The sequence below is a fragment of the Primulina tabacum genome, chromosome 16, assembly GCF_025594145.1.
Source record: "Primulina tabacum isolate GXHZ01 chromosome 16, ASM2559414v2, whole genome shotgun sequence".
Classification (NCBI taxonomy): Eukaryota; Viridiplantae; Streptophyta; class Magnoliopsida; order Lamiales; family Gesneriaceae; genus Primulina; species Primulina tabacum.
In genome coordinates, this window is record NC_134565.1 from 1,302,969 (window position 1) to 1,321,983 (window position 19,015).

The 19,015-nt window shown below is 42.0% G+C and overlaps 1 protein-coding gene and 1 pseudogene across 1 annotated transcript; one reads left to right on the forward strand and one right to left on the reverse strand.

The window, feature by feature from the left end:
* Positions 1-3,698: 3,698 nt before the first annotated feature.
* On the forward strand, positions 3,699-15,552 carry LOC142529419 (uncharacterized; annotated as a pseudogene).
* A 214-nt stretch (positions 15,553-15,766) lies between these two features.
* LOC142529421 (F-box/kelch-repeat protein At1g15670-like) lies at positions 15,767-16,336 on the reverse strand. The gene is made up of 2 exons (XM_075634961.1): positions 16,081-16,336; positions 15,767-15,981 (listed from the first exon to the last, which is right to left on the reverse strand). The coding sequence occupies exons 1-2, from the start codon at positions 16,334-16,336 to the stop codon at positions 15,767-15,769; spliced, it is 471 nt and encodes a 156-aa protein (XP_075491076.1).
* Positions 16,337-19,015: the final 2,679 nt, after the last annotated feature.

Here is a 19,015-nt window from a genome sequence, read left to right on the forward strand (position 1 = left end):
CACAAAGTGGACAACGACCTGCTGGTAATGCAATTGGAGGGAGAGGTCGTGGAGGTCAAATCCGAGCCAATGCAGCACAAGTGACAGGACATGGAACCATAGCTCAAGGACAAATAACAGAAACAGACAAAAGTGGAATAAGTGGGCTGAGCAGTGAGCAATGGAATGTGTCGCTGAACCTCCTGAATACACAAAAGGATGGAAATCAAGAAAGACTGAATGGTAAGCGTAGAATAATGGAGTGGATAATTGACACCGGAGCCTCTCATCATATGACTGGAAGACTTGAGTCGATGAGTTATGTGGAGAGAGTGCCTGCATGTCCAGTTGGGCTGCTAGATGGGAAGGAGACAATAGATGAAAAAAGCGGGACTGTGGTGTTTAATGAATATTTGAAAATGAAAAATGTGTTATATGTACCCAACTTGAAGTGTAGCTTGATTTCAGTATCACAATTGAATGAGGAGTTGAATTGTGTAGTTCAATTTAATGATAAAATATGTGTTATGCAGGACCGCAATTCGAGGATGCTGATTGGTGCGGGTGAGCAGCGTGAGGGGCTTTACTACTTCAGAGGGATAGCGCCAGCAAGAGCTATGACTACAGTGACGAGGGACACCTTTGACTTGTGGCATCGAAGGTTGGGACATCCTTCTGGTAGAATTATTCAGTTATTGCCAGTTGTTAAAGGAATTAGTAGTGATTGTGTTAGAACTTGTGACATTTGTCTACGAGCAAAACAATGTCGGGGAGAATTTTTCTTAAGTAATAATAAGGCAGCCACTATTTTTGAGATGATTCATTGTGATTTGTGGGGTCCTTATAGAACTCCGACCTTTTGTGGTGCACATTATTTTTTGACAATTGTTGATGACCATTCCAGAGGAGTGTGGGTCTATTTATTGAACGATAAAGTCAAGGTGGGACAAACTCTTCAAAATTTTATCACTATGATACATAGACAATTTAATAAACATGTGAAAATTGTGCGAAGTGATAATGAAACTGAGTTTACTTGTTTGAGTAAATATTTTGTGGAAAACGGGATAATACATCAAAATTCGTGTATTGGAACTCCTCAACAAAATGTAAGAGTGGAACGTAAACATCGCCACATCCTCAATGTCGCACGATCACTGCGCTTTCAAGCTAGTCTACCTATTGAGTTTTGGGGAGAGTGTGTCTTGATAGCTGCGTACCTGATTAATCATACTCCTTCTATTCTTCTAGAAGGAAAGACACCGTATGAATTGTTATTCGGTCATGCTCCTTCATATAAGAATGTCCGAGTTTTTGGTTGCTTGGCTTATGCTCATAATCAGAAACGTGGTGGTGATAAATTCGCTAGTCGAAGTAGGAAATGCGTCTTTGTTGGATACCCATTTGGGAAGAAAGGATGGAGCTTGTATGATCTTGATTCAAAGGAGTTCTTTGTTTCGAGAGACGTTGTATTCGTGGAAAAAGAGTTCCCTTACGAGAATAAGGTTGAACATGACAAATTCAACGATAATAGGACTGATGGTTATTTTGGTGAAGAAGAAATGTCCTCACGGACGATCGAACAAGGAAAAGATTCTAGTGCAAATGGAGACATAACAGGAGGACAACTTGATGGAGTCCAAACTGTCGAAATAACAGAAGTTAGGGGTGGCATTAACGAAGATATCAACAACAAAACCGAAGAACCATTGGGGCGTGGTCACAGACAGCGACGAGAATCCACTCGCCTACATGATTATGTCTTGCACACAGTTCAGAAGTCCGCTTCGTCCTTGAACCCCTCTCCAAGCTCACCTGACCACATGCATTCCTCAGGTAGTCTCTATCCCATTGAACATTACGTGAACTGTGATAAATTCTCTGTGGCACATCGTGCTTTCTTGGCAGCTGTAACTAGGGGTGTGGAACCAAGTTCGTTTGGTACAGCAGTGCAAGATGAGAAATGGAGGGACGCGATGCAGAAAAAAATACAAGCTTTTGAGGATAATGTGACATGGACTGTAGTGCCTTTGCCACATGGAAAAAGAGCCATCAATTGTAAGTGGGTGTACAAGATCAAATACAATGCTGATGGCACTGTCGAGCGCTACAAGGCCAGACTGGTGATTCTAGGAAATCGACAACTTAAAGGGATTGACTATCATGAGACGTTTGCACCGGTGGCAAAAATGGTTACAATCCGTGCTTTTCTGGCAGTGGCAGCAACTAAAGATTGGGAAATTCATCAAATGGATGTACATAATGCTTTCTTACATGGGGATTTGAATGAAGAAGTGTACATGAGTATGCCTCCTGGTTTCGATTCGGGGAAACCAGGGATGGTTTGTCGTCTAAATAAGTCGTTGTACGGATTACGACAGGCTCCTAGGTGTTGGTTCGCAGAATTGGCCGCTGCTTTGAAGCATTATGGGTTCAACCAATCCTACTCCGACTACTCTCTTTTCACTTTGAGAAGGGACAAGATCCAACTCCATGTTCTCGTGTATGTCGATGACCTTATTGTCTCGGGAAACGATCATGAAGCCATTAGAAGTTTCAAAGCATACTTGAGCAAATGTTTTCATATGAAGGACTTGGGAACATTGAAATATTTCTTGGGGATCAAAGTGGCTAGAAATTCTGAAGGTATCTTCTTATGTCAACGAAAATACGCATTAGATATTATATCTGAGGTCGGATTACTTGGTGCAAAGCCTGCCTCTATCCCACTCGAGCAAAATCATAACTTGGCATTGGTCACTGGAGCTCCTCTCGCCAATCCTGAAGCTTACAGACGGTTGGTGGGACGGCTTATTTATCTCTCGGTTACACGTCCTGAGTTAGCCTATTGTGTTCATGTGTTAGCTCAATTCATGCAACATCCATGAGAACCGCATTGGGAGGCTGCGCTGCGTGTTGTTCGTTACTTGAAGGGGAAGCCTGGGCAAGGAATTATGTTGCGATCCGACAGTGATTTGCGTTTGTATGCTTGGTGCGACTCTGATTGGGCTGGTTGCCCGCTTACGCGTCGTTCTCTGACTGGATGGTTCATTCTTCTTGGGAATTCACCGATCTCTTGGAAGACTAAGAAACAACATATAGTATCACGATCTTCGGCTGAGGCGGAGTATCGTTCGATGGCTGCAACTACGTGTGAACTGAAATGGCTACAAGAGCTTCTTTTAGCGCTCAATGTGGATCATCCGACTCCTATTAATTTATATTGTGACAGTCAAGCTGCATTACATATCGCGGCCAACCCGGTGTTTCATGAGCAAACAAAACACATCGAGATCGATTGTCACTTTGTACGAGATGCCATACACAATGGCATGATCAAGCCAGCACATGTCAAGACCTCCGAACAACTCGCTGATTTGTTTACAAAAGCGCTAGGAAAACACTCATTCGACCATTTACTTCGCAAGTTGGGCATTCACAATTTGCATGCTCCAACTTGAGAGGGGGTATTGGAAACAAATATTGTATATATGTATTCTTTCCTTGATTAGTGTAGATATTTAGGAGATTTGATTGTGCTTATTTATGCTAAGCTTTGTATTAGGATGTATATAAACATGTAATATTATCAATGAAAGCAACGCTTTTCCCATTCAAAATATTATTGTCTTAAAATTAATATATATAATTATTTTTTTAAAAAAAAATTAATTAGTCGTCGACCCAACTGCAGTTTACACGAGCGAACTTATTCACCCATGCCACCCCAGCCTTCCTACTGTTTCTACTTCAATAATGGGGAGCAATTCCTCCTTTCTCTAGAAGTCGACGGAGTTGCAGTCGGAGCTGGGATAAGTTCTAATGATGGAGTGATGTGAACATGTGGATGGAATTTGTCGGTGGCGTTGGCAGTTAAACTCAAGATCTTCAGTTCCGAGTTCTTCTATGTAATTTTTTCAAGATTGAGTTTTACTTGTGTGCGTAAACTTTGTTTACTTGCTGAAACTTTATGCGGGGATAACTTGGTAGCTGCTGCTGGCATAGTTTAATTCTATGGCACACCATTCCGTGAGTTCCGATGAGTTTTGGATTCTAAGAGTAGTTGTTTTTTTTTATTCTTTTTTTTTTTCGTTTGTGTTGTCATGTATTGGATTGACAGTTTATTGGTTTGATTATTCAAGAATTGAGTGCTGTTTCTTATTGGTAGTTCTTGCTGGGCACTTTGGTTTCGTATTTGCATAAACTAGTTAGCCTCACATTTTCTTGAGGCATTGTTGTTTTTATTTCTTGATTTCTGGAACTTATGCTTTCTTGGACTGGCGTGTTGCGCATTGCTGTTTAATATTTTTTCCACCAGCTGTTGATTCAATGGTATCCTTTGGATGTCTAATTTCACGAAGAAGAGAATGCACGGGCAATGATTTTGGTGATTGTGATTATCGGTTTGTTGTATGCACATTTGGAATTATAATAGTAGGGTGATCTAGAATTTCAGTGGTAAGGAATTGTTGCTCATAAACGTACAGGAAATTAATTGAAATATTATTATGTGTGTATCAGAAGTTAGTGTTGTGCTCTAGTGTTGTTAACACGAGCACACAACATGCAGCGGAAATTAAGTATTAACACACAAGTATAACTTTAATAAATTAATATCAGATTTAAATTATGCACAAGTACGAATACTTGTGCGATGCCTCATGACAAAAAATTCACTAGAAAAATTATGTAAATCGTTTACACCAAAAACAATACTAGTGAGAAAACAAAATCAAATTCCTTGATACTCCAAGGAATTAAAAATGCATCAAAATAAATCGCATAAAAACTAGATGCATAAAATAAAAAGCGTGTTGCTTAAAACCAAATGAAGACACTCTTCGATCAACACTCTGCGTCAGTGTTGTTCTTGAGTGTTGGCAACACCAATCGGCAACACGGCAAAGTCTGTGACTCAATCACACAAAGTCTTCAACATTAAAAATATTCTTCAGTAATCTCTGTAAAAGGACTATGCACTAAGTCCACGAAAAAAACCACGCAGAGATCACACACGAGAAAGCTCACGAAGACACAAAAGAACACTCTTCCTGCAACCCCACGAAAATCTTTTCTCTCTCAAAACTTCTTTTCTCTCAAAAGCCCATTCTCTCTCCCAGAACTCTTATATACGGCTGCAAGGCTATTCATGCTTATGTCCATGGCTTGACCTAAAAGTTATTTCATAAAGAGTCCTACAAAATATGAAAAACACGATTTTCGTTAGATATAAACCTCTTTTTAACAAGGATAAAATATCTTGGAGATAAAAATCATATTAAAAACAAATCCTATAATATCTAAATATAAATCAAGCAAGATCTTATCATCTAGAAATAAATCAAGCAAGATTTTGTAATCTAGAAATAAGTAAACGAAGATATTATCATTTAGAATTAAATCAAGCAAGATTTGATAATCTAAAAATAAATCAAACAATAATCTAGAAAAGCAAAATCATAAATTGATATTATCAATTTATCAAAATAATAAAGGAATAAAATATTCCTTTCATCAGTGATGAGGAAGGCAATGTAATTCGTCCATCACCTTTGAGGCCTAGTGGTGGTGTGTTCAAGTCGAGTTCATCAGGGAAGTCAACAACAAGGGGTTCTCCGTCTTTCAGGAGATTGAACTCTGGTCGCAGTCCGAGGAAAGAGATTAGGGGTGGTGGCATTAGCTGTCAATGGTTCAGAGGAAACCGTGTTGTGATTTCGTTGCTTTTGATCACTCTTTGGGCTTATGCTGGGTTTTATTTCCAATCGAAATGGGCTCATGGAGATAATAAGGAAGATCTTTTTAGTGGTGGATGTGGTGGTGAGTCGAGCGGTGAGTATTCCGAACCACTACAAAAAAATAGGAGAGATTTGATTGCTGATGTCGGTTCTATGGCAGTTAAGTTGCAGACTGATAAGAATCAGTCTAGTTTGAAGAATATGGACGTGGTTCTCTCAAAGAATGGAAGTGACATTTCATTGAAAAAAACAGTTTTTCAAAGAAAAGAAGCAATAAATCAGGACGAAGTTCTCGTAGAAAGAGCCTAGGTAAGTTACCGAACGTGGTTCTGAGAGATATAGAAAGTGAAGATGGCGTGGAAGAAGAGGAAGTTCCAATGCAAAATATGACTCATGGGCATCTTGTTGGCCCATTTGGCTCTATAGAGGATACAGTTTTAGAGTGGAGTCCTGAGAAACGGTCAGGTACCTGTGACAGAAAGGGGGCATTTGCACGTCTAGTTTGGTCTAGGAAGTTTGTCTTGATCTTCCATGAGCTGTCCATGACTGGAGCTCCACTTGCTATGTTAGAGTTGGCTTCGGAGTTTTTGAGCTGTGGAGCCACAATTTCTGTCATAGTTCTGAATAAGAACGGTGGTTTGCTGAAAGAACTTTCTAGAAGAAAAATCAAAGTGCTCCCGGACAAAACTGATCTAAGCTTCAAAACATCAATGAGAGCAGATCTCATCATTGCAGGGTCCGCTGTTTGTGCATCCTGGATTGGTGAGCATATACAAGAATCAGTTCTGTCCTCAAAGTTTACATTCTCTGACTACTTTCTCTATATCTGTCATTATTAATTTATTAATTATGTTAGTCAAGGTAATACGTGCATCCGCTGCTACGCAAGTGAAAAAATCCAATTTCAAGGCATGTGAAATATTCCTTGCTTCTACCTGATTATTCTAATCCACTATCAAATTACTGAAATGTATGGTTGTTTATACCATAATTGGTATGTTTCCTAAGCATTTGCTTGAGTCCGCAGCTGTAAACAGAAAATCCGTTAAACTCTCCCACATTCTGCTGTGGTGAATGGAAAATTCACTTAACTCTGCCCCTTAGGTTCATGTTTGTTTGATTCTGCAGCTGTAAACAGAAAATTTGTTAAACTCTCCCAGTTTCTGCTGTGGTGAATGGAAAATTCATATAACTCTACCCCTTAGGTTCATGTCCACTCCAATATGTCAAGCTGTGTACCAAATGGTTGACACTTATGCAGTGGTTGAGGTGCATTTACACCACAATAATAGATTTCAACTTCCTAGTAGTGTTAAAAAGTCAGACTTGCAGTGTATACCTAACTAACTACTTGCTGTGATATCATATCTACATTTTGTTGTGCTTGGATTTATCAAAATATGTGCTTGGATTTATCAGAATGAATATTGATGAGATCCTAGTGAAATGGATGAGCAGGGTCGGGTGCTCCACCGGATCGAATCAACAATTCATAGTGTTTGGGAATTTTGAGTGAGGATAATGGCTGTGATAGCACCTGCAAACAATGAAAAGAACTCATGAATGGGAACCGGAAGGGTGTCCGACGTGGCCACTCCGATGCTAAAGTCAGCAGGTTTTCAAATGAACACAAGCAATATTTGAGAGAAGATATGTAAATGCTTTAGAGTTCAAAGGTTTCAGAGTCATTAAATGATATTAATATCTGCTATTTATAGTAGAAAATGAGGTATGTTCCTCGATTCTTGTGCCCCCTACTAAGTATGGCAAATCGGCTGCCCATACTTGTAGCTTCTGATGAGTTCTAGGACACTCCAAGCCCAAGTTGTTCTGACAGATTAGACTGTATGCATCAATCATACTCGAGCATGGTGCAAGTTTCGAGGTGGCCCGGGTAATAGAGTACCCGGGTTGTTGGTGGAAAGCCCGGGCTATGATGATAATTTCTCGGGGAGAAGCGAAGTGTCCGGGTCCTGAAGAAAGTGCCCGGGCTAATGGCTCTGATATAGACTATTCAAGTAATAAACCGGGTTAACAACAACCCGGATCCTTATCAGGGTATCAACACCCATCCCTAAAATAGTCGGGCTAGAGTCTTGCTCGCTGTCCCGATCAGTCATACTTGCATTATTATTCAGCACGCAACTCAGAATGTGTAAGAGCATCGGTGGCTTCAAATATCCCATAGATGGGATGAGATACCAGAGTCTGACACCACCCGTTTTTAAGGTAATATCTCGGGGCCTACAATCTCCCGGGTTTTGATAAGATGCGGGGGCCTCAAATCTCCCGGGCTTTGATATTCTGTCTTTTGAGTATTATTGGGTAGTCCAAAGGGTGTCATTATTACCCATTCTTTAGCATTTATACCGCCGAAAATCGTTTCATATTCCGAGGATCTGATAAGTCTGACACATTGACATTCACGCACGTTCTTTCATATGCCCGGTACAATTTACGAGGGACATCTTGATCGTCCACGTGTATCTAGATTAACGACCGAGATCTCCCCTCATCGCCTACATATATTAGTCCTTTTTTTTTTCAAAAATTACTTTCAAATTCAAATTTGCGGCGAAGCTCTTGCAAATTTTCCTCTCAGCTTTCCGGCGCGTAAAACTCCTCCATCTCCGGCGACCTTGTGCCACTGCAACTAGTTCCTTCAAAAACTCGTAAGTTACTTTTCTCTAATCCATGTCTAATTCTACTTCTTCCATCTCGGGAGCCAATGCGCGAGGCTCATCTGGGTATGAGTCCACCGCGATGCGCTCCGATTCCCCCCCTTCTCCTCCTCGCCGTCGTTTTACTCAAACCTCTAAAACGCCTACCGCCCACCAAACTAAACCTTCTTCTTCGGGCACTTCCCGGGTCCTAAAGAAGGACAAGGGTAAGGGCAAAGCCCGCGCTTCTGACCATCCTTCTACTGAGGCCCCGGGAGTTCCTTGGTTCTCCTCAATGAGCAGCACTTTGCGCTCGGGGGCGGACGAGGAGCTCCGGGTTCTAGGGTCTATCCCTTCTGATTTTTCCATTCTGATTCCCGGTCCTTCCGATAGAGCGAATAACCCTCCTCCGGGTATACCACTTTCTTTCGAGACCAAGTCAGAAATGGTCTTCGTTTTCCCCTCCCTCCGTTTTATATCGAGGTTGCTGAATTCTTTGGCGGGCCCATTAACCAGTTCCATCCGAATTCCTTCCGCATTATGGCCTCGACCTATATTTTTTTCAAAATGAATAATCTCCTTATCACTCCCCTCATTCTCCACTATTTTTTCGTTTGTAGACTGGGAGATAATGCCTTCTCCCTCACTGCCCGGCTAAATGTCCGGTTCCTTGATGACATCCCTTCTTCCCAGAAGGGGTGGAAAGGAAGATTCTTTTATATTCGACTCTCGGGTCCTCTCTTCTGTTTAACAGAGTTTCTTACTTCCCTTCCTCAACAACCCACCCTTCCCCGTGCCTATAAATTTGAGGAGTTTTATACACGAAGCCAAGACTTGGTAGAGGGCAAAAGATACTCCTCCTCTACCCTTATCTCTCAGGAGAATCTGGTTGCCTATGGGTTGAGTGCCCGAGCTGAAGACCCTATAGACCGGGCGATTGATGAGGCGGCTGGCTCGGGCCCTCAGCCCGGTAACTTTCTTTTCCCTGTCTTGTCCTTCTTTTTCTTCATTTATGTTTGTCTCTTGTGATGACCTTTGTTTTTTCATAAATGCAGATAAGATGCAAGAAGCTTTTGCAAAAAAGTGGGAGGCTGAGCGGCTAGCCAAGGAGAAGAAGCTGGCAGCCCGGAAGGCTGATGCTGAAAGGAAGAAACAAGCAGCCGAGGAGGCGGCGGTCCGGGAGAAGGAATTAGCCCGGGCAAATACTGAGCAAAAACGGGAGGCGCCTGGCTCCTCGGAGGATGAAGAAGATCATATCCCCCTTCGGCAGAGGAAACGAAAGGCTATCACAAGCCCCGAGTTGATTCTGGTCGAAGATTATCAGCAGGAGGCCAAGGTTCCTCTCGGGCAAGCCAATCCAGCACCTCTCCCCTCCAACAGGCCCTTCAGGAGCCACTTCAAGAGCCCCCCTATCCGAACAGCCTTTCCTTCATGCCTCGCTGGATGCAGCCCGGGATGATTTACAAGAAAGTCTTGCCTGGGAGGAATCCCTTCGAGAACACATCTCTCTTCTTGAAGGCAAGAATAAATCTCTGGCAGAAGGTATGACTGAGCAGACGTCCCGGACGGATGCCGCGAAGGAGTCCCTGGCTGAGGCTGAGCGAAAGAGGGAGCAACTTCAGACCTCCTTCCTCACATCCCCAGAATTCAAGGCAGCAATTGAAGATCGGGCTTATCCTCTCTTCGAGACCGGTTTCAACAAATGTCACAAACAATTTGAAGAAGCCGGGCTCTTGCCTAAAGATAAGTCTAACTTCCAAGACTTTAGGCTAGCCATTGCATCACTTCAAAAGGCCGGGGAGGAGGAGAGAGAAGACTCCGAGGATGAAGAAGATCAGCTAGGGTCCGAGCAACCGGACATAGAATAGGATTTGCACTCACGTTTTTCTTCTTTTTCCTGCTTTTATTTGTAATTTCTCGGCCTTCGGGCTTTTATTAATGAAATCTTCATTTTTCCTTTATCATTTTTGCAGTCATATCCTGATAAATCTTCAAAGACCCGAGTAACATAATTGCTTGTGTACAAAATAATCAGGAAATTTTCTAAGTGTTGCGATTTAACCGGTAACTTCAAATAAGTACCCGGGATCTTGATCCTTATAATGAATAAAATGCCTCATAATCAGTAAGTGACCCAGATGTAAGCAAACTTAAACCCGGATATAAAACATTGGTGTGTATAACCAAAATGGGAAAATCGGGCAAGAAGGCAAATCTCGGGATTTAGATTGGTCGAGGTGTGATGCCCCGAGCCAGGGTGTAGTGCCTTGGACTAATCAATAATCAAGGTGTGAAGCCTTGGGCCGGGGAGCATGTCCCGGGACTTGGGAATGGTCAAGGTGTGGTGACCCGAGCCAGGGTGTAGTGCCCTGGGCTTATTAATAACCAAGGTGCGGAGCCTCGGGCCAGGGAGTATGTCCCGGGACTTGGGAATGGTCGAGGTGTGGTACCCCGAGCCAGGGAATACTGCTCTGGGCTTATCAATAACCAAGGTGCGGAGGCTCGGGCCAAGGAGCATGTCCCGGGACTTGGGAATGGTCGAGGTGTGGTGCCCCGAGCCAGGGTGTAGTGCCCTGGGCTTATCAATAACCAAGGTGCGGATCCTCGGGCCAGGGAGCATGTCCCGGGACTTGGGAATGGTCGAGGTGTGGTTCCCCGAGCCAGGGTGTAGTGCCCTGGGCTTTTTGTTGATCGAGGTGTGGTTCTCCGAGCCAGGGTGTAGTGCCCTAGGCTTTTTGTTGATCGAGGTGTGGTTCCCCGAGCCAAGGTGTAGTGCCCTGGGCTTATCAATAACCAAGGTGCGGAGCCTCGGGCCAGTGAGCATATCCCGGGAGGGTGTAGTGCCCTGGGCTTTTTGTTGATCGAGGTGTGGTTCCCCGAGCCAGGGTGTAGTGCCCTGGGCTTTTGTTGATCGAGGTGTGGTTCCCCGAGCCAGGGTGTAGTGCCATGGGCTTTTTGTTGATCGAGGTGTGGTTCCCCGAGCCAGGGTGTAGTGCCCTGGGCTTTTTGTTGATCGAGGCGTGGTTCCCCGAGCCAGGGTGTAGTGCCATGGGCTTTTGTTGATCGAGGCGTGGTTCCCCGAGCCAGGGTGTAGTGCCCTGGGCTTTTTGTTGATCGAGGTGTGGTTCCCCGAGCCAGGGTGTAGTGCCCTGGGCTTTTTCTTGATCGAGGTGTGGTTACCCGAGCCAGGGTGTAGTGCCCTGGGCTTTTGTTGATCGAGGTGTGGTTCCCCGAGCCAGGGTGTAGTGCCCTGGGCTTTATGAAAATGTGCCGGGGCCTCATGCCTCCCGGGCTCAAGATAAAGTGTCGGGGCCTCGTGTCTATGGTGCCGGGGCCTCAAATCTCCCGGAATTTTAACCTTTCTGCTCCTGCTGCTATATTAGTTTTATTACAAACCAAATCACTAACCTGGAAAATACTGAATCAGAATTCATTTTCGATAGAGTGAAACTTCTCTGGTTGTGCTAAATTAGGTGTCTACTACAGCTGTATGCTACTGAGTGCATAGCACATATTTTTCCACGCCAATCCGGAATAGCTGCTGAACTTCGAACCCACGTGAAAATCCTTAGATAAAATTTGAGTGCCGAGCTGGTCGGACTTATATATTGGCCAAGCAGAGTTGGGCTTATTTTTGAATGGAAACCATATCTACGTCTTGAGCTCAAGTTCCCACAGACGGCGCCAATAGGTGGTGATACCATCATAAGGATCCGGGTTGTTGTTAACCCGGTTTATTACTTGAATCGTCTATATCAGAGCCATTAGCCCGGGCACTTTCTTCAGGACCTGGACACTTCGCTTCTCCCCGAGAAATTATCATCATAGCCCGGGCTTTCCACCAACAACCCGGGTACTCTATTACCCGGGCCACCTCGAAACTTGCACTATACTCGAGTATGATTGATACATACAGTCTGATTTGTCAGAATAACTTGGGCTTGGAGTGTCCTAGAAGTCATCAGAAGCTACAAGTATGGGCAGCCGACTTGCCATACTTAGTAGGGGGCACGAGAATCGAGGTACATACCCCATTTTCTACTATAAATAGCATATATTAATATCATTTAATGACTCTGAAACCTTTGAACTCTAAAGCATTTACATATTTTCTCTCAAATATTGCTTGTGTTCATCTGAAAACCTGCTGACTTTAGCATCGGAGTGGCCATGCCGGACACCCCTCCGGCGCCCATTCACGAGTTCTTTTCATTGTTTGCAGGTGCTATCACAGCCATTTTCCTCACTCAAAATTCCCAAACACTATAAATTGTTGATTCGATCCGGTGGAGCACCCGACCCTGCTCATCCATTTCACTAGGATCACATCAAATATAAATGACTGTGATCAACAGCAAAATTAGTGTGTTTTATCAGCAATTGGTTTAATATGACTTTCTTAGATTGTAGCTATAAAGGTTTTCCATCTAAGCTAAAGAATGTGTCCACTGTTTTGATCTTTTAAATCATGCTTTCAGAACAGTATCTCTCACGCACTGTACTGGGTTCTAGTCAAATCATGTGGTGGATCATGGAGAACAGAAGAGAGTACTTCAATGGAACGAAACTTGTCCTCAACCGAGTAAAAAAATTGATATTTCTTTCTGAATTACAGTCCAAACAGTGGCTAGCCTGGTGCGAGGAAGAAAATATCCACTTAAAAACTGAGCCTGCTCTGGTGCCACTGTCGGTAAATGATGAGCTAGCCTTTGCAGCGGGCATCTCCTGCTCTTTAAACACTCCATCTTTCACCCCAGAGAAAATGCTGGAAAAGAGACAATCATTGAGAAGTGCAGTTAGAAAAGAAATGGGACTGGCTGATGACGATATGCTTGTTGTTTCTTTGAGCAGTATAAACCCTGGAAAGGGTCAATTCCTACTTCTGGAATCATCACGTTTGTTGGTTGAACAGGGTCAACTGCTGAATGATACTGAAATCAAAGATCCAATAGCAATAGATCATGATTATTACGCAAGAGCTCTGCTTCAGAATTGGAAATATATAGATGGATCCACCAACAGATCCGGTTCTTTTGATGGATCTTCCTTACATCACAGTACACTCGGGAGGAAATATAAAACATTTCCAAATATTGTCACCGACAAGAATAAGCCTGATACACTGGTGTTTGACCGAGACGCTGGCGTGGGAAAATTGTTACTCGAGAGCACTGGAGAGAAGAAACAGAATCTGAAAATTCTCATAGGTTCAGTTGGATCTAAAAGTACCAAGGCGCTTTATGTCAAAACACTTCTTAAATATCTATCCTTGCATTCAAAGGTGTCAGAGTCTGTATTGTGGACTCCTGCAACCACTCGTGTTGCCTCCCTTTACGCTGCAGCAGATGTTTATGTCATGAACTCTCAGGTATTCTATTACACACATATATCTATTTATGACAAGTATTTCTTGCTCTCATTGTACTTTTGCTGCCATGTTCAATAATTTTTTTTTCCTGTTTTTGCTTTTAAGCTTCGAGAAAATAACTGATTCTTCTTGTTGTGCATCAACATCAAATTAAGTAGATACTAGGCAAAATAAAAATAACTGAAAAATCCAAAACGTATTAGGCAAAATGAGAATGACTGAAGATTCCAAAATTCACATGAATTTAGCATGGCTGGTTTTTGGTCCACCCCGTGGCCAGAAACAACTAAGAATGTTCCCCTATGCACTCTAATGTGGCCCTTGAAATATGCGCCATATTTATAGGCTAGAGAAGATCTAAAAACTACGGGCCTTGATTTCAAGCAAAATAGATGGGCTTAACTAAAATTAAAAACCACAACCAACACTTCTTAAATGCCAGTAACCGTAGAATCTTTCAGAGGTGACTCAATGATTTGAGTGTTGACCGTACATTTATTTACTTTATCACATTTCATGTACCTTCATGCTCATTTAATTCATTGCATTGAAATAGGTGACATTTTTTTTTTACCTGATCGGGTTAGTATTTATACAATTTTAGATTATCCTTGATTTACTTCTGTGCAGGGGCTTGGAGAGACATTTGGGAAGAGTAACAATAGAAGCTATGGCATTTGGACTTCCTGTATGGCACTTTATCTTCTTATATTATTGTATTCTCTATATGCAATGGTCATTATTTTTTGGGGCAGTTTAAAATTTGACCATGGTCATTACACTGCAGAGACCTATTTCCCAAAAAAAAAATAGTTGACCAGGGCTAGTTGTCCTTATTTTATTGTCTTGTTTGAGCGTCACCTTGGAACATATATAGACTTACCTACGTATTCAGGTTACACAATGGTCCATAATTTACTCTTTTGGTGATGCTGCTTTCAAAGCTTCATCACAAGTCAATGCCATACTGAGATCTATCTACAATTGTTTACTTCGGAGTCACACTGATCGCAATTTGGTGGAAATTTTGCATTTTCTTGCATCCTTGTACATATACTTCTTTTGTGTTGTGTGATTCTTGAAACTATAATGAAGATGCCTATTGGATTCAAGAAAGCACTATGAATCTCATCCATAATAAATAATGGCCAACTTAGATTTTGCAATCATGTGGCTGGCTGCCTACACTCATCTTTTCAAAATGTTGGATCATGCTAACTGTACGTGACAATTGTTTTGTCTCAACTCACGTGGATAATCATGACTGCAATAATAGATGGATACATGGTCTGAGAAGTCATACAGTTTCTTTTTTGTAGCTCTATGGAGTTATAAAAACTTGTGCTTTGTAATTTAACGCCTCAACGCACTCTTTCTGGAAATGTAGGTTTTGGGAACTGATTCTGGTGGCACGAAAGAGATTGTCAAGCACAACGTAACCGGTCTTCTCCATCGCTTGGGACGTCCAGGGGCGCCAATTCTTGCAGGAAATCTTGAATTTCTTCTTCAAAATCCCTCAGCAAGACAAGACATGGGAACGAAAGGTAGAGAAAAGGTACTTGAAGAAGCACATGTACCAAAAATTTGGTGAGGTCTTGTACTCGTGCATGAGAATAAAATAGCCTTCGCCACAGGTCTACCGACAGTTCATTCTTTTGTTGGTCGAATATTTTCAAAATTCTTTAGCCGGGGAAATTTCTTTACACGTAGTAGTGAGATATCTTGCGTTGGTTCTTGATTGCCATAATAGGTAAATGATACTTGTGTATTGAATTATTTTATATTTATCTTAATAAAACTTTATTTATCAATATAAAACAGTGGAACAAAGGTATTGGACTTGGACACACTTTTGGAATATAATCCTACAATCCTAGACAACATCCTGATTGAACATGGCCCAAAAAATCATATGTTGCCTCCACATTTTCCCATCTTTAACTCTCCAAATCAAAATACAAATATCGGGTGCTGTCCACCAGACCTCGAAGAACACATCACAAACACCTTGTCTCCGCATGCCGTCACAAGTTCTGCACGTTATCTGGCAGCTCCGCCGCCCCTTTCCATTCCGATCCTTGCAGTGCGGCCGTATTACCGCAACAAGCCACAGAGAATCTCCCATCAGCATTGCCAATACAATTTCTTGGACAAACTGCACCGTTTAAGAAATTTTCTTGAAATGAATTCCACTGCCAAGAAGCAATATCAAATGTTTCGGCGCTTATCTCGAATCTACCTGTAAGACCGGAAGAGAAAGCGGCAATAATATCAAAATTCAAATATATTTCAAGAAATTATATTTGGCGTTCTTAAGAAAACACGCTTGTTGGCTAACATTCTACCTTGCATGCTTGTGATGTATCCTCCGACAACGTAAAACTTGCTTCCATGGAATATTCCGGCAGATTCATCCCGTTTCTTTTCCATCTCCAGCAACATAACCCATCCTCCTTCAAATCATAGGCCATGATGCTTTTCATGGCAGATATATTTCCGTCGTGTCCTCCAGCAATGAACAGGAATCGCCGATCATCTGACGAGCATGCAAAGAAAGATCTCCGGCAGCCGGGCAGGGGGCGCCGCGTCTCCATTTCTGAGAAACAAAGTCTTAAACAAACACATAATTGGAAACATCCCATGTTGTCGGGTCCCAACCGCCAATATCCACCAGGTTCGACTCGGTTCCAACGAGCTGGCAAAACATTGGCAACCCTTCATCCTGTTAGAGTAGGAATCCAGGGAGTCAACCCATCATCCTGTTAAAATAGGTGTACATGAAGTCAACTCGTGGTTTGAACTTTATTGACTCTTATGTAAAAACAATCTTTATTTTAATAATATTTTATAATTTTATCCAATTATGACATTTACTTTATCTGTATACATGTGCAAGCTGCATAGATAAAATATTTGAATATACAATAGATACCACGATGACTGCTTTTCAACGTAAGATCATGAAACTCATTAGGAAGCGTACATTATATTCTAAATTTGTTTTTAGTCGATTCAGCTGCCTAAATAAGGATAAAGGTCGCTCGAGCTTGTAACTAGCATATGTGATGTAAATATCATGTTTCATTGGTAAGAGCGATATCCATTCATACAGATGGGTAATCATTTGATGATGCACTAAACAACCCTCCATTGGACTTTCCAAGTGATTATCACTTATCGAGTGGAATAATTCGCAATTATGGTTGTACATCATTAGTCATTTGACTCAGGACACCGTGGAAACTCTACGTACTAGCATACCCTTTCATCTATTTACCGACTCTATTGATGGTCATCAGGTGACGAGGTTGTGTGTAGTTTCGAAATACGTAGAAGTTAATATATTGTAATCATAGATTCACCGCTCACCTAAGGGTGAAGATATCCTATGTGACCTAATGAGTTAATAGTGCAAGGAATCTATGGCCAGAGTAGGACATGTAAGGAAAAATTATTGATGAGAAAGATGAACCAGAAAAGTTGATTATCATTGATTATAACGTAGGTAATATATACAACCATATCTGTACAGCCAATATAGGAAAATAACTAATCAGTTGCTAAGCTTGCGTCTAAAGAATGGGAATCAAGGAATATAGGAAATAAATCTATTCTAAGAGAAGGATCATCTAAATAAGGAATATGACACTAATTATACAAGAGAATCTCAACACTCCCCCTCAAGTTGGAGCATGAAGATTACAGATGCCCAACTTGTCCAATAGGTGATGGAACTGTTTGAATCCTAGTGCTTTTGTGAAAAGATCTCCAACTTGATCACTTGAACGAACATGAGAAGCACGTATCTCATTACTAAGCAGCCGATCACGTACGAAATGACAATCAATCTCAATGTGCTTTGTTCGTTCGTGGAAAACTGGATTGGCAGCAATGTGAAGAGCAGCTTGGTTGTCACATATGAGTGACATAGGTGATGATAATGTAACTTTGAGCTCCAAAAACAGGGATCGTAACCACAATAACTTACATGTCGCATTTGCCATTGCCCGATATTCAGCTTCAGCGGAAGAACGTGAGACTGTAATTTGTTTCTTTGATTTCCAAGAGATGGGACTTTGTCCAAGGAAGAATATGTAGCCAGTGGTCGATCGTCTAGTTGTGGGGCAACTTGCCCAATCCGAATCGCAATATGCTGTCAAGTGTAGCGAGTTTGAAGAAAAAAGGGTAATTCCTTGACCAGGTGCAGAATTTAAGTAACGAAGAATGCGAAATGCTGCATTTAAATGAGGCATTCGAGGATCTTGCATGAATTGGCTTAGAACTTGTACAGGGTAGGTGATGTCAGGCCGTGTAATGGTAAGATACAGCAGTCTACCAATGAGCCGGTGATATTGTCCCACATTTGATACTGGATCTCCAACATTTGCAGCAAGGTTGTGTCGTGATTCCATGGGGAAGCTTGCTGGTTTAGCATCTAATAAGCTCACCTCTTCAAGAAGATCTAGTGCATATTTTCGTTGGCTGAGAGTTATCCCTTCTTTGTTGCGTGCCACTTCAATGCCGAGGAAATATTTAAGAGTCCCTAGATCTTTGATGCGAAAGGTTGAGTCCAAATAGCCCTTTATTTGACTTATGATGTGCAAATCATTTCCTGTTATAACGATATCATCAACGTAAACCAGCAAAGCTACAAAATGATTATCTTGTACCAATGTAAACAAGGAGTTATCTGCTGCACTTTGCTGAAAACCAAACTGTTGAAGAGACTTAGAAAATGTTTGGAACCAATTTCGTGATGCTTGCTTAAGTCCGTAAAGGGATTTTCTTAACCTGCAAACACGATTACTCCTGGTTTAGCAAAGCTGTGTGGGACTTTCATGTAGACTTCCTCATTTAAGTCTCCATGGAGGAAGGCGTTGTTTACGTCCAGTTGATGTAACTCCCAGTGATGTATGGCAGCAACTGAAAGCAAACACCGTAAAGTTGTAATCTTGGCAACTGGTGCAAATGTATCATGGTAGTCTAACCCTTCAACTTGCGTGAATCCCTTAGCAACCAAACACGCCTTAAAACGCTCAACAGTACCATCATATCGATATTTAATTTTATAGACCCATTTAGAGTCAATGGCATCTTTGCCTTGCGGTAAAGGCTCCAAAGTCCATGTATGATTCTCCTCCAATGCACGAATTTCTTGCTGCATCGCATGTCGCCATCTGGGGTCCTTGACAGCTTGATGGAAAAATTTAGGTTCATCTAATGACGAAATGGATGCCAAGAAAGCTTTGTGGCTATTAGTGAAACGAGAATAA